The sequence below is a fragment of the Dermacentor silvarum genome, chromosome 3, assembly GCF_013339745.2.
Source record: "Dermacentor silvarum isolate Dsil-2018 chromosome 3, BIME_Dsil_1.4, whole genome shotgun sequence".
NCBI classification, from domain to species: Eukaryota; Metazoa; Arthropoda; class Arachnida; order Ixodida; family Ixodidae; genus Dermacentor; species Dermacentor silvarum.
The window spans coordinates 135532212-135546727 of record NC_051156.1 but is presented as its reverse complement, the minus strand read 5'-3'; the positions used below and the strand labels follow the sequence as shown (position 1 = coordinate 135546727).

Here is a 14516-nt window from a genome sequence, read left to right as displayed (position 1 = left end):
ACCTGTCCCCCTTGGCGCGCGCATGATCACGGTACCGCGAGCTCATTTCCCTCCCCTCCCCCTCCTGTCTTCCTTGCGTGCGCTTTATCACGTCACATTCAACACTGGGCGCACATCAAGCCACCATCCTTCTGGGCTCACCCTCCGCGCTTCGCCCCACACCGACAGCGTACGGAGTATGGGGCGCATATGATCTTATATCGTACTTGAACTTTATACGGAACCTGAGGGCGACGCTGACGGTGAAATTTAACCGGGAGTGGGCATATAATTGCTATCGCAATAAAATGATCAGTGGTTTCAGCTTTTTAATGATGTGACACAGAGGAGACGGCGCCAGACAAGACCTGCGTCGATGACACAGCGACATAATTTATTTGAAGGAAAACAGAGAATCTGACCAAGACCAAGCTTAAGCTCTTGCTTAATTGGCGCCAAGCACACAACTAACTAGCAATAATTTCAGGTAATCCTCGCATAAAGGGTCTGCGCGTGAAGGTACGCGTTATTCGCTCATAACAAAAAGAATATAGGATGACCTGAACTTTCCTTTGTATGAGAAAAGCAAGTTAGCATGCATGTTCGTGAAAAGGTATATGTGCAGAATACCCTCTAAAGCAGAATCACAATGTGTGGTGCTATGTCTGACAGCCGACACAGTGGGAGCTAGTATTCAAGTTTACTATAATTTATCTTCTTTTGAGATCTTCTTTTGTAGAGCTAGCGAAGTTCTGCACGCCCCTACAGCCTCATGCCCACGCAGACCCTTCTTCACGACATGCATCATGGCGCATGTAAGTACAATAGATGACAGCGAGCAGACACACAAAGCTGCATTTGTATCCAAAGTTTTTATAAGAAACTCGCCTGGGTGGCGCCATGTCCCTTTATGATTAAATCTGCTTTGCCTCCATGACATGGAAATGTCGGCGTTTTCTTGTATAAATCTAAATCGACGATAGTGTTACCCGCGTATTTTTTCCCAGTCTTTGTTGAGTTTCTTCTTCTTTTTTTTTTCTCTGTAACCAAATATTCAGAACCCGACTAATATATGTATTTCAACCCCGTGCTGTTGCGCTGCAACAATGTCTTATTAAGTAATGCAAGGCACCGTGACAGGTACAAGATATCCTTATCGACGACATTGTCCAGGCACCGACCAGGACCAGAACTTACAGAACAGGCCTACGTGTCTCGAATCCGCCACCTCAAATGAGAAGGCCGTGCATTTCAGCATGGCAGGCTGGTGAGGCCCACAGCGTTTTCTGGAGCACGCCTTTCAATAACCCCGTTTACGTGAATGCGACAGTAGCGCACGTATAACATTTCTTAGCGCATCATGGTATAATGCTAGTAATACTGGGCGACAACGTTCACATATGGCGCGTCTCCCTTCGCCCGAAAGAAGCGGGAACCCGTTTCCTGCATTTTGGTGCTTCCGGTGAGTGGAGCAGGGCAATTGCCGGCAGCCATCTCACATTTACTCTCTTCCTCGATGCGATACGCCAGCGCTTATATACGTGCATCCTGTGAGATGATCTCGAACTATCTTTCCTAATGCGATTCGCATTCCTAGCCCTATGCCGCAATTTATATATGGATGCGATGGGCTAGAAATGCGATCCAATGCGCCACTTGTCGTGTTCGTGTAGACGTCTCTATTGGTAATGTCTGTTCTCCCCGATGACGTCAAAGTAGGCACAGGCGCTTAGAACTGTTGTTCAGGATGTCTTCTTATGAATCTTTACTGCGTAATTGAAAAAGAAACACAGTAAGACACGCGGAGCTGTCATGATAACTTCTGTATAAATACATACCACGAAGTCGCTCTATACAAAATATATAATACACGCTTGTATAAACTGCACGGCCTTCCCAAGTACTTATAGGGCACGCAAGCATGGAAATGTGCACCCGCGTATCGAACAGGGGTGCTAACAGTCATTGGCAAGCGCTGGGTACCGGGACCGGAGATATTTCATGATGAGCGCGTAGCGCACTTTGTTCTTTCCCATAAATGGCGTCCTGCTTTTGCCGTCGCTGGCGTTGACGTACTTAATGCCGGGTGCGTGCACCAGGAAGGCGTTGTCCAGAATGTGGAAGTCGTAGCCGCGTAGACACAGTTCGTAGACCTGGCCGAAAAAAAAAGAGCGTGTATTGTCTCTTAGAAAGCTCGTTCGTGAAACAAACATCAGTGTAACTACGATTTGAAGTGAAAGGCGCGAATACGACGATGGACATAGAGAGAAACACACTTAAACACACTCAACCAACACGCCCAACTAACCATCCTGACTATGTAACCACGAGGTCTGCCCCAAAAGTACGTGCAGTATACCTCTACAAAAATTAAAAAAAAACATCATTTTATAGACTTCCAGGCACATCAGTTCGGTCACATTTAATATATACTGTATACTTCTTATTAGACACAATAGACTGGTTTAATCTCTAGTTTCATTGCTGGAAGCACCCTTGAAAGTATTCTGATACAAGTGCTTCAGCAGCGTTGTCGTTTCCTTTTTGGCACGTAAAGCCCCAGAATTCATTCATTCAGGGGGCTAAATTTGGCGGGTAGGGAGGGTCATTGCAAAGGAGCGCGAACAAACGAGCATACAACACTTAAACCCTCAAGCACTTGTTTGCGCTACTGATCGCGCACTGACACGCGTATGTCTGGTCTTACCTTAAATTTCGCCTGATTCTAGGCTAGTTAAGAGTTCAAAAGTAATACAGTCGAACCCGGATCAATCAAATCTGAAGGGGATCACAAAAAAATTAAGTTCGATATATATGTATTTCGATATATAAAATAACAATTTTCCATAAAAATTTCCAAGGGTATCTTACTGCTGTTCGTTATATATTTTACTGCTGTTCGTTATACACAATAATTCGTTATATCTGGGTTTGGTATATCCGGGTTCGATTGTAGAAATTACCGAGACTCGACGGCTATGACTCTCATAAGCAGTGTGGCCGTATAGTTTCATTCCTAAGCGGGTGGGCGCGGCTGAGTACTAGCAGACGATAGTACGATAGTCGCACTTTCGGAAGTACGTAATGCCTATCGCAAATCAAAACGCAGATTTTCGATTACTTCATCCTGTTTGTTAAATTGCGTCAATAAATATACACAGTAACAGTAGGAAGAAGCTCACTGACTCAATAACCCTTCTTGATTGATGTAAGCTATTGACCAATAGCAGCAGCGTATGGGAATCTGCTATATACATGATGAAATATAGCAGCACGAAAAGAGTGAGAAGCAGGCTTCTGTTGAAAAGGCAGTGTTGCAGAAAAGGGTGACTTGGCGCTCCACTTACGAGCTGCATGCGCCGCGCACGACGGCAAAATTTGGTTTACGTTCACAGTAGAGTATGCTATCCGTGGACTGTGTTTCTTAAACTGTAAACCACCCCCAAGCCCGGGGGGTGGTTTAGGATCACTTTAAGTAAACACTGTTGACGAATACCGTAAGGAATTCTGTTCCACGATCACCTCTTTGCGAACACGGGCACATCCTGATAACTGCGAATGCAATACGAAGATAAAAGTTTGTCGTGGTTGAACGCGGTATATATAAACTAAGTTTGTCGAGCGATAGCGCGGTTTTGCTTGCTTTGGGAAAGGCCACAGACGCTGCTCGGCGTCGTCAGCAACTACCGCATTTACTTCAACGGGAAACCGGACGCATATACGGTAGTTTGATGTTCGCTCCGCGAATCCTGTGAACCTCAAGTGTCATGGTAACGTCACAGCAAAATTCAGGTGGTAATGATCCATGCGCACCATTGAGAACGCTGTGTCCGACATACCTGTGACATCTTATCCTGCTTGCCTTCCCAGTTGAACGCTTCCGTGTACAAGGGATCGTCATTGGTGCCGATATAGATAGGCTCCCAGAAGCTCTTGGAGCGGTCGTGCTTGGTCGTGGTGAAAATGTCCAGCTGGTTCTCGTCTGCTGGAACGTAATTCACCCACTCCTCTCGCTTGGGGAACCTGTGGCACTGGTCGCAGATCCACTTGTGGAAGAAGACAGCCGTCTTGTTACGCATCATCTCGACCAGGACTCGCTTGGTCAGCGGCGGTCGCTGCTTGGCACCCACCTCGAAGACGGGCAGCACGAACACCTGGGGTGTCCGCGCCACGGTCGCGTTGCGACGCCGGCGCTCGGCCACCAGGTTCAGGAAGCGCGGAATCACGTTGGCGCTCGGGTACAGCTCGATGTCAGAGGCGAGGATGTAACGCGTACGCGCCCGGCGTCGCGCCAGGTTGCGGAGCACGTTGATCGGGTAGGGTATGTGATGCGCCTTGCGGAACTGCGCGTACTCGCGCCCCATCACGTCCGAGGAGCACGAGCCGTTCCACGACCGGAGAAACTGCGCAGAAGACGAAGTGTTCACCTTGACTGCCCTCGGCGGCGCGAGGCTCTTGTCAAACGCGACGTGCCACGACACGTTCGCGCTCACGCACGGGTCGCCGCAGTGGCGCAGGTAGGCGATCTTGTCCAGCGCCACTGCGTAGTCGGTGCCCGGAGCGTATACGGCCACAGAGATGGGCCCTTGCCATCGGGAGCACAGCACCGGAACGTGCTGTAGGAATTCGTGAGTCGCCTGCGTCGTCAGTGTGACGCTCTCGTCAAACGGCACCGAAAGGTCGGAGAGTATGAAGTCCCTTTGGGCTGAATACTTGGGCGCCACGTTTTTCCTTGGCGTCGAGATGACCTTGCTGCCGTCGGGGGCGTCATTGCTGATCCGACCGAGACAGGCTGCATCCGGTGCGCGAGTCGCGGCCTGCTTTGACTGGTGGGGCCCCTGCCTGATCTGGTGCTGAGGCTCATCGATGCTTGGCGCAGTTTTGAAGGGCTGAGGTGAAATCATGGCGCAAAGTTTGATGGTTTCTTGCTGTGAGGGATTGGCGACGACCAGCGCACAGGATTTCACGCCCCTTCGAGGCATCTGGAAGTAGGCCTTATGAGATAGGATGAACAGAGCGTATACGGTGATGAAGCTGCAGTATGCGACGCGGCGCTTGGTCTTGTTGTAGCTTGACATGGCTGCTTTTGACGAGCAGCGGGCACAGTTCGTTTTAGGGACACAAGTGGACGAGCCTTACCCGCTTACGTCACGGTTCATACGAAGCGGTTTAATTGAGTTGATGCCTGCGCTGCGTCAAAGGACTCTCGTTGAAGGAAACGTAAAGGCGCTTTGGTAAATATCGATGGTCTAATTATCACGGGCTCATCACTGAATATTGGATGTCGCAATTCTGTAGCCAGGGCGCAAGACGCTCATTGTGTGTCGCAGCTGGGAATAGTTGAGCCCTGCGATAAAAATGGTGGAATGCCTGTCGCATTGATGGACACTTTGCCGAGTGATGATGAACCTCTGCCATGGCTCGTACCCACTAAGACGGATAGGCCAAGAAGCGGGAGGCAGTAGGTAGCTAAATGAAAGTGTTATTTGAATACGGGAAATGCAAAGCAAAAAAATTAAATAATATTTTGGAATAACTAGACTAGTATGCCAGCGAGCAGTCAGACTAACTGAAGGGTGAAATTTAAAAGAGGTTGCAATCAAGGACAGAATAAATGCAGTGTTAATAAATAATTGTGAGAAACCTATTTCAATGAAATGAATGCTGATCTGAATGCTGAATGAATAAAGCTACAATAATTAGCAGCGTAATGGTTTTGGTTCCGTTAAAAAATCTAACGCTGCGCAACAAACAAGTGATGACCCAATAAAGGTTCTGCCTGTTGTTTTTCAATATCCTGTGTGTCATACCCACTGCGATGGATTGACAAGTCAGCAGGTAAATAATTCAAAATAAGAGCAGTAGTTTAAATACCATATCTGGGTGCGTCAATGGATCATCTGCAAAGTTATTCAAGTATAAAATCAATTTCCACAGTGCGTCTGCAAATTTTTTCATTGCCTATTTAGCATGTTTCTATGCATCAAATGAACAAAACAAATACAGCAGTTAAGCCAAAAAAAAAAAAAGATGCTGTTTCATCCCGAAAGGTGAAACATTGATAACGGCAGCAAAGTACTAGTCCATTCCACTAAGTAACGTTCTTAACTTTATCGGCCGTGTAAAATGTGGTAAACATTAGCTTACTAATTTAATAATGAAATTAATAAGCATGGTGCGCAATTAACAAGCATTGTGCCTGGTAAAAGGCAAACATGAACAGCTAGGTCTTAATCAATGAACACGTACACTCGCTGTCACACAACACTGGCGTGATGAAGAGCGCTGGCAGCGGTGGGCGAACGCTTCGTGCTGCCTCTCGCTTCACCGTGTCTCGGAAAGTAGAATTACGCGACCTCGAACACGTGATGCGCAGGAAGACCACGCATCAAGCCACCGCCCTTCTCGGCTCACGCTCTATGCTTTCCCCCGTACCCACAGCACACGGCGCGCGGACTTTATGCGGGGCAAGTGCCCCTTTTTCACCTTCCTGCCGACGCTCATGCATAACAGTGATTACCATGACAATTAGGGGGCCCACATAATTTCTTTTTTTTTGTTTGTTTCACTTTGAAGTATTGATTGATGGGGGTCTGACGTCTCATAGCAATACACTGGCTACGAGAGACAGCATAGTGGGGCGCTACGGGCTAATTTTGATTCTATATTGTGAACAAATAGCAAGGTACACGACGAGCTTTCCGATACCATCGGATTACAGTGATCGCAGCCGGGAACTAAGCCCCCGGCCTGGTGCTCAGCAATTCCGCAGACTCTGGGCCACCACGACTGGGTTTTGCCTTGAATGTTACCGATACGTCTCTTGTCAGCTTGACGCGTTGTCTTTCGTTGCATCCTTTTGTTTACCCTTCAGAATTATGTTGAAACGAGCCCAACTTGCTTGTGCGGTGGTGTGGATGTTGCGTTGTAGCTACAGGGCGGGTTTACCCTGGTGACGCCGCCAAGAGCTCCGCCTGAACGTCCCTTTCATAGTCACTGGGGTGACAATGAAAGTCTGTTTAACAGTTCAGTGTCCCTTAAAAATGTGAGAAGAAGCTTCCATGCAGGCTATAGCAGATCCTTCCGAAAACACAAGGTGCTGAAGAGACGCATGTGGGAGGCCCTTCTTTTCCAAGTCATCAAGTATTCCGTTCGTTGTTCGCAATCCCCCCCCCCCCCCCCCCCCCCTATTGTACAATTACAGCATTTACAATTACAATATTTTGACACCGCAGCATTTGCGTGCTGTTCGCAGTGATCGTGTGTATTTTCAAGTTGGCGTTGCTCATCCGTGAACCATATACACTACAGCCTGGGAAAAGGAGGGAAATGCTGAAAATGGCCCGATCATATACCTTCGCAATGGGTATCACTTGCGCCATATAGCACCGTGACTAGGGCGAGAAGTTTTGCTACAAGGAAGTGTCTGAGCAAGGGATGAAGGACGAGAGAAAGACTGCTATAGAGGCAGGTGATTTGCTGAAGTGCGTATACATATTCCCTTTGAGCGACACTTGCCACTTCGTTCTTGACCTGTCAGTTGACGTATGCCCTCAGTGCACTGTAAGAATAATATAGTCTCATCCACAGCGCGGCCGCGAGGACAACAGTTTCCGCTCCGTATCATCGTGCAAATCACAGGAAACTAGGAATTCTGAGGAAACTAGCATTCTGAGGAAACTAGGCACCAGGTGACCACCACATATACTAGCTTCGTTTATATGAACCTGACACGAGCGGATTGAGTCAGAAGACTCAATCCGCCTAGCCAAATCCGACCGCGTTTGCATGCATGTCGCCAGGCGGATTAGGCACGTCAACGTAACCCTTAATAGAACTGAACTCGACGCTCGGCTCGATTCGCTAGCGTTTATATGAACCCAACGACCGATTTTCGGCCCCAGAAGACGACTCGACCCGAAGTAACAGGCCAGCGCGTCTCGAAGCCGAAACGATATGCAGGGCGGCAGTATGTTTCAGTGGGAGATGCGAGTGATGCCTGGTGTTTTCTAAAGCACGATCTTCAATGGCAGTGCAAGCGCTCCTCTTCGCTTACGTCACACTCACAGCACGCAGATCCTCGAGTTGCTGTCTAGAAGGTGCTGGCAGGACTCGGTGTGGTATAACGAAAGAAACCACGAGAGGACACTGCGAGTAAAACACGGGCGGAGGCGCTTTATATAATACACATTTGTATATATTACACGGGCTTCTCAAGCACTCACAGGCACGCAAGCACACACGCACTTAACGGGGTTCCTAACAGTCCTTGGCAAGCGCCGGGTACCGAGACTTGAGGCTGTTCATGATTCGCGCGTGGTGCGCATTGTTCACTTTCACGAAGGGCACCCTGCGCCGCTCCTCACTGGCGATGATGGTCTTGATGCCGGGCGCGTGCACCAGAAAGGCGTTGTCCAGGATGTGGAAGTCGTAGCCGCGTAGACACAGCTCGTAGCTCTGTTCGAAAGAAAGAAATGGCGTAATATGTTTCTTAGAAAGCTCATATGTGGAGCAAATCTCGCTCTATGCGTTATTAATCACGCATGTGACATGCTGATTCATTATAAAACTATGTCGACGCTTGAAAGTCTGTGAACGAAGCCCTGGTGAATAAGTTGCGTCTACTGGGAACTTCGTGGATCCAGGTGCAGCCGGCGTCAAAAGGTTACGGGGTGCAGGCTATTGGAAGAAAAAAATAAAGAAGTTTCCCGTAGAACTCCCCCCCCCCCCCCCCCTACCCAAACTTATTACGCCGATTGTGCTATACATCATTTTGGCTAGCTACCGGCAATGTGGAGGGGACCGTAGTTCCATTGGTGCAAAAATCAATAACATCCGTGTAACGGTACACGGATGTACCAATAAGTGACGTTAATTAGGTCAAGATAAATCCGGAGCACCCCCCCCCCCCCGCCGCCTCCCCTTACGGCGTGCCTCATAATCATATCGGTGCGTCGGCACCTAAAACTCCAGAACCTAATCTCTCTCTCTCTCTCTCTCTCTAGTGTATTGTAGACAAAAAAGCACCACCCTCCGTCAACACATTCAAAGACGTTAACACGAAACGCGCCGCTTCGAATACTTTCTTCGACCGATATTGTGCGAATCAAGGCGAGTTTTTCAGCGTATAACATAGTGTTTGCTATATTTGACTTTAGCTACCACTGTGCTAGCTATTGATGCAAGATACAGCGCGGAACAAAAGCTATCATTTGATCGGGAACAGATGTAGCTTGACTGCCTTTGAACGCATGCGCCAACGCTGATATATATATATATATATATATATATATATATATATATATATATATATATATATATATAGGTGTTTCCGCGAACACTTTCAAAAATTATTTAAGGTTGCCTGTGGCAGATACTCCAATTCTAGTTAATGAGGTGGTCTACTCGAAGAGGCGGTCATTACTTGCACCTAAATTTGAAATGAATAATCGGCTAATTCACAAAAATTCACTAATTAAGTTTTTAACTAATTACCTAAAGGCCGATATTGCAATTTACAAATTGTAGCCGTGGAATTCGCAAGGCGGATCCACTTAGAATTAATTCTCAGGCTGACACCAGTTTCGAGACATTTAATTCCCGAACTTTGTGGAGAAATGCATTGGTGTTCCAGTTAATTTTGTGCTTCAATGCATACAGCGACGTTTTGTTAAGAACCTAGCTGGAACGCCAATGCATTTCTCCGCAAAGTTCGCGAATATCTCGAAAGTGGTGTCATCATGAGAATTCGTGATTAAAAACTGAATGAATTCGTGAGAATTCGTAATTAAAAACTAATTAATGAATTTCTGTTAATTATTAGATTACGCATTTCAAGTTCTTGTGCAAGTAATGTCCGCCTCTTCGAGTAGACCAGCTCATGAACTAGAATTGTGCTATCTGCCCCAGGCAACCTTTAGGAATTTTGAAAGTATTCGCTGAAACACCCTGTATATATATATATATATATATATATATATATAGGTATATATACCTATATATTACGGGTGTATACATTTTTATGTATACATATATACGGGTGTCTATATTTATACACATTTATACCCTGTATAAATGTGTTTTTCCGACTGTGAAAGAATCTCGCGAATACACGCAGATTTGCCGCGTGACTGGCCGCTCGAGGCACTTTGCGTGTATTCGCATGCTTCTTTCACGCTCGGAAAAACACTTTTATGTAGCCCGTATTGAGCAACTAAAAGCTGTATCGGGAGTTTTTCATGTTCTTCTACAACTTTCGCATTGACACTGTGATAATTAGGACAGTACTTCTCGAGTTAAATAATTATTTACAATTACCTAATTAAAGCTCAGTAATGAAAAAATTACTGGCGGCTACTCCACTGTACTGGAAACAATACGTACGAGGTTTGCCTCGCGTAACGCCGTTCCTCTTTTTTTGAATCGTGCTGCATGATAGCTGGGACACCATATATATATATATATATATATATATATATATATATACACGGCCGCCCCTTGGCAGCCGCGAAGATGTAGCCGCACTCAAACATAGCTATGCGTAAGTTTCCTGCGTTAACATGGAACCAGCGTCCACCTTCCAGCAGAGCTGCTTTGGCAATTTACGCTTTGAAGGGCACATTGCGTATAAGTGCCGCAATGAGTTCCGATCCACGATAATCTATTTGCTAACCCGGACGTTGACTCACATTTCTGAGACCTGGCGCCTGAGAATAGCAGTGTGAAACTACACTATAGCGAGGATTGTTGGAAACAGCGTGGAATGGTTGTTATTAAACACAGCTGTTATTAAACAAGGGCGTGGCTTGTACCGTACGTGTTTCTGTCGTTTAATAAACAACAACGAAAGCAACACGTACTACGGTACAAGCGTTGACTACCGGTCAATTGTTTGGCGCACCAACACTAGTCTTCAAGTGGCTGGTAACCTTTAACAGCGACTCAGTCGAGGACGCTTCACGCGCATCAATCAAGCACGCCGCATCCGACTAACTTACCTGTGACATCTTGTCCCTCTTGCCCTCCCAGGTGAGCTCTTCGCCGTAGAAGGGATCGTCGTTGGTGCCGATGTAGATGGGCTCCCAGGAGCGCTTGGTGCGGTCGCGCTTGGTCGTGGTGAGTATGCCCAACGTGTCGTCATCGGCCGGGACGTACTCGATCCACTCCTCTCGCTTGGGGAACTTCTGGCACTGGTCGCAGACCCACTTGTGGAAGAATATGGCCGTCTTGTTGCGCAACATCTCGACCAGGACTCGCTTGGTCAGGGGCGGCCGCTGCTTGGCTTGCACCTCGAAGATGGGCAGCACGAACACCTGGGGCGCCCTGGCTTCCGTGGCGTTGCGACGCCAGCGCTCGGCCACAAGGTTCAGGAAGCGCGGAATCACGTTGGCGCTCGGGTACAGCTCGATGTCGGAGGCCAGAATGTATCGCGTGCGCGACCGGCGCCGCGCGACGTTCCGAAGCACGTTGATCGGGTAGGTCATCTTGTGCGCCTTGCGGAACTGCGGGTACTCGCGCCCCATCACGTCCGAGGCGCACGAACCGTTCCAGGACTGGAGAAAGACCGCGGAAGAAGACGAGTCCACCACGACTGCCGCCGGCGGCGCGCGGTCCCTGTCAAACACCATGTGCCACGACACGTTCGCGCTCACGCACGGGTCGTCGCAGTGGCGCAGGTAGGCGATCTTGTCCAGCGCCACTGCGTAGTCGGTGCCCGGAGCGTATACGGCCACAGAGATGGGCCCTTGCCATCGGGAGCACAGCACCGGAACGTGCTGTAGGAATTCGTGAGTCGCCTGCGTCGTGAGGGTGACGCTGGCGTCGAACGGCACCGAAACGTCAGAGAGTATCAAGTCCTCCTGGATGACGTACTTGGCCGTCGTCGCCGCCGGCGCTTCTCTCTTTGGCGTGGAGTTGATCCCGTTGCTGCCGGCGTTGTTGTTGCTGATCCGACTGCGACTCGCTGCGTACGGCGCGCGGGTAGTGGCTAGCTTTGACTGGAGGGGTTGCCTGTTCTGGAACTGGGGTTTTTCGACGACGCTCGTCGGGCCAGCAGCTTTGACCGGCTGTGACTGGGGTGGCGGTAGCGGCGGGGGAGGCTGCGAAATCTTAGCAGCGAAATCCGCGGCTTCCTGCTGCGAGTGATTGGCGACGACGAGCACGCAGGGCTTGACGTCGGTGCGGGGCATCTGGAAGCATATCATGTTGTACACGGCGAGCAGAATGTTGACCATGACGAAGATGCGGTATGCGAGGCGGAGCTCGGGTCTGTTGGAGCCCGCCATCGCCGATGTTTTCCAACAGCGGCAACAGTCCTTTCGACGGGCACAAATTGAAGCACTGAACTCGCTTACGTCATCGTTCAGCCCGGAGACGTGTACGTTGAAGTGGTGACGTATGCGCCGCGTAAAGCACCTCCCGACGAAGGAAACATCGGGATTAATATCTAGATACGAAAACTTGAACTGTCACGTGTTCGACAGAGCACCACGGATGCCTTGTTCCTGCAGTTAGCTCAAGACCCTCGTAGTGTCTTCGGGCTTCGAAGCGGGGCCGCGATTGTGACGCCGCCTCCATCTCGCACTTGGAAATGGTCAAGCCCTGCGATAAAACCGGAATAAAGCGAGTTGTTTTACATCCAGCTGTGTGAAACACTGACGGCAACAGATACAGCTGTTAGCTGCCGACGTCAGCTATGCGCTGCTTCTATATGTTGCTACCGCACGAGTACCTCGCAACTATTGCGTAGATAGATATACCGTGATAATTGCTGATAGGAATACGACCGTCATAAGCATTAAACGGAACACGCAAGGTGTGCTTCCAGCAGCCGTACTAAGAAAATTTATATTGCGATGTGGAAACATCGGCATTGTTAGAAAAAAAAAAAAGCACATGCGGACACACATTCACTGGAAACTTCCTTCACTGTCGGCGCAAGCGAAAATACGCCTATAAGTCGTGCTCGCGTTATAACAGCGGCTATAGACTTCTGTTTTTGTTTTATTTACGCAGTAAAAGGTTATCTTGGGCCTCAAATACGGCGCTGACTACCCCTTGTCTGTTGGAGAGGTGGTACAATGACACGAGAGCATAGAATTTAAGGTAGTACAAAGAGGAAGCTTTTTTCATTACAATGAAACTATCAAAACAACACTGCGAACAATAATGTCACCTATTACACAAAGTGACTGTCTTCAAGAGTTCTTTTAATGTTCTCAAAGTCCACTTTTGCGTGACTCTTGTTAATTTGGCATAGCTTGAGTCCCGGTAAGGCACCTTTACACTTGGCAAGTAGGCGGGTCTCGGAGCTTGGCAAAGCCATCTGTCATTGTTTGAAAGATCACTCCGCGTATAATACGAGGCGGCCGGAATGTATGCAAGCACTACGATCTGCTACAGCTTTCAGGCGTACGTAAATCAATGACTGGCTGTTCAAATTCTCATTTTCGATACGGCGACTGTTTGTATAGACAGCGCACAAGCACCATGCCACCGTTTGCCCAAGTCGGTCGCCGTATATGTACACCCTTGCAATATTTTAATAAAATTTTGAGGACGCTTAAGCTTCGCCTTTAAGAGTGGAACGAGAGAGCAATCAAAGACCGTAGACTGCTTGTCACGCTTCCTGGCAACTGTAGCTTTCCGTTTTTTTTTCTCCGCATTCGCATCCGCGCGCCGCTGCCGTAGGGACTAGGGAGCCTACAGCGCTTGCATGTAGGCTCCCTACGCTGCCGCGGAGCCGAGCGCCATCTGGGTGTTGTTGTTGCAAGGAACTGAGCGGGCGCGCCGTTGTATGAAAGATAGAAACGCTGGAAAAGGGGTTTGCGTTTGAGCTTCCGCGTAACAGAATTATGTTTTCTCGTATATTCGAATTACAATCCGACGCTATCATGTCTCTAGGTTGTCTTCAAAGTTGTACTTTACAATTGTTCTGACGCATTTTACTTTGAGAAATAAATAGGTGACCCTTAAAATAGCGAGGGATTGTGGGATGCGCCGTCTGCTAGCTGCTTCCGGTTCGAGTCAGCGCAGCCGCCGCCACCGCTTCGCCGTTGAATTCCATTGATGCGCTTGCAGTCCGTTCTTCTTCTGGAGTTTTACTTGCCAAAGCCAGTTCTGATTATGAGGCACGCCGTAGTGGAGGGCTCCGGATTAATTTTGACCACCTGGGTTTCTTTAACATGCACTACAACGCAAGCACACGGGCGTTTTGGCATTTCAACTCCATCGAAATGCGGTCCCCGCGGCCGGGATTCGATTCCGTCAGCTCGTGCTCAGATACGCAACGCCTTAGCTGACTGAGTCACTTGCGCTTGCAGTCCGGCTTTGTCCCACTCGAAGATTACCCGGTTGCAGGTGCCTAGGAAAACCATCGTCGGCTGTTCAGCCATTAATTGGCTGCTCAAATTCAAGCGTTAAAGGTGAACGCATGTAACTACTCCCTTGCAGCAAGCAACCCTTGCTGAGTCAGCTGTGCACAAGCATATCAGAGGAATGGCTGCCACTTCCAAAACTTTAACAAGGCAGAGACCATC

General features: G+C 48.5%; 3 protein-coding genes across 4 annotated transcripts in view; 1 reads left to right on the top strand and 2 right to left on the bottom strand.

Moving 5' to 3' along the window:
* The window catches only part of LOC119445803 (calcium-transporting ATPase sarcoplasmic/endoplasmic reticulum type), a 663011-nt gene that overhangs the window by 198222 nt on the left and 450273 nt on the right, over positions 1-14516 (top strand). The gene's annotated exons all lie outside the window — the stretch shown is intronic.
* Positions 1210-5320, bottom strand: LOC119444808 (beta-1,4-glucuronyltransferase 1). Its single transcript, XM_037709150.2, has 2 exons — positions 3819-5320; positions 1210-2132 (listed from the first exon to the last, which is right to left on the bottom strand). The coding sequence occupies exons 1-2, from the start codon at positions 5055-5057 to the stop codon at positions 1935-1937; spliced, it is 1437 nt and encodes a 478-aa protein (XP_037565078.1). The 5' UTR covers positions 5058-5320; the 3' UTR covers positions 1210-1934.
* LOC119445804 (beta-1,4-glucuronyltransferase 1) overlaps positions 8129-14516 on the bottom strand; it is an 80080-nt gene continuing 73692 nt past the window's right edge. For both annotated transcript variants that reach the window (XM_049663651.1, XM_037710091.2), the window contains exons 2-3: positions 10977-12579; positions 8129-8436 (exon numbers count right to left, since the gene is read on the bottom strand). In XM_049663651.1, coding sequence (XP_049519608.1) covers positions 8239-8436; positions 10977-12263 — 1485 coding nt within the window. In that variant the 5' untranslated portion in view covers positions 12264-12579 and the 3' untranslated portion in view covers positions 8129-8238. The remainder of the gene's footprint in view (positions 8437-10976; positions 12580-14516) is intronic.

Excerpts from the sequence above, each read along its gene's own strand:
- LOC119444808 (XM_037709150.2), bottom strand. The coding sequence starts at position 5,057 with ATGTCAAGCTACAACAAGACCAAGCGCCGCGTCGCATACTGCAGCTTC. Across the intron at positions 2,133-3,818 it reads AGCAGGATAAGATGTCACAG|GTCTACGAACTGTGTCTACG; the intron begins GTATGTCGGACA and ends TTTTTCGGCCAG.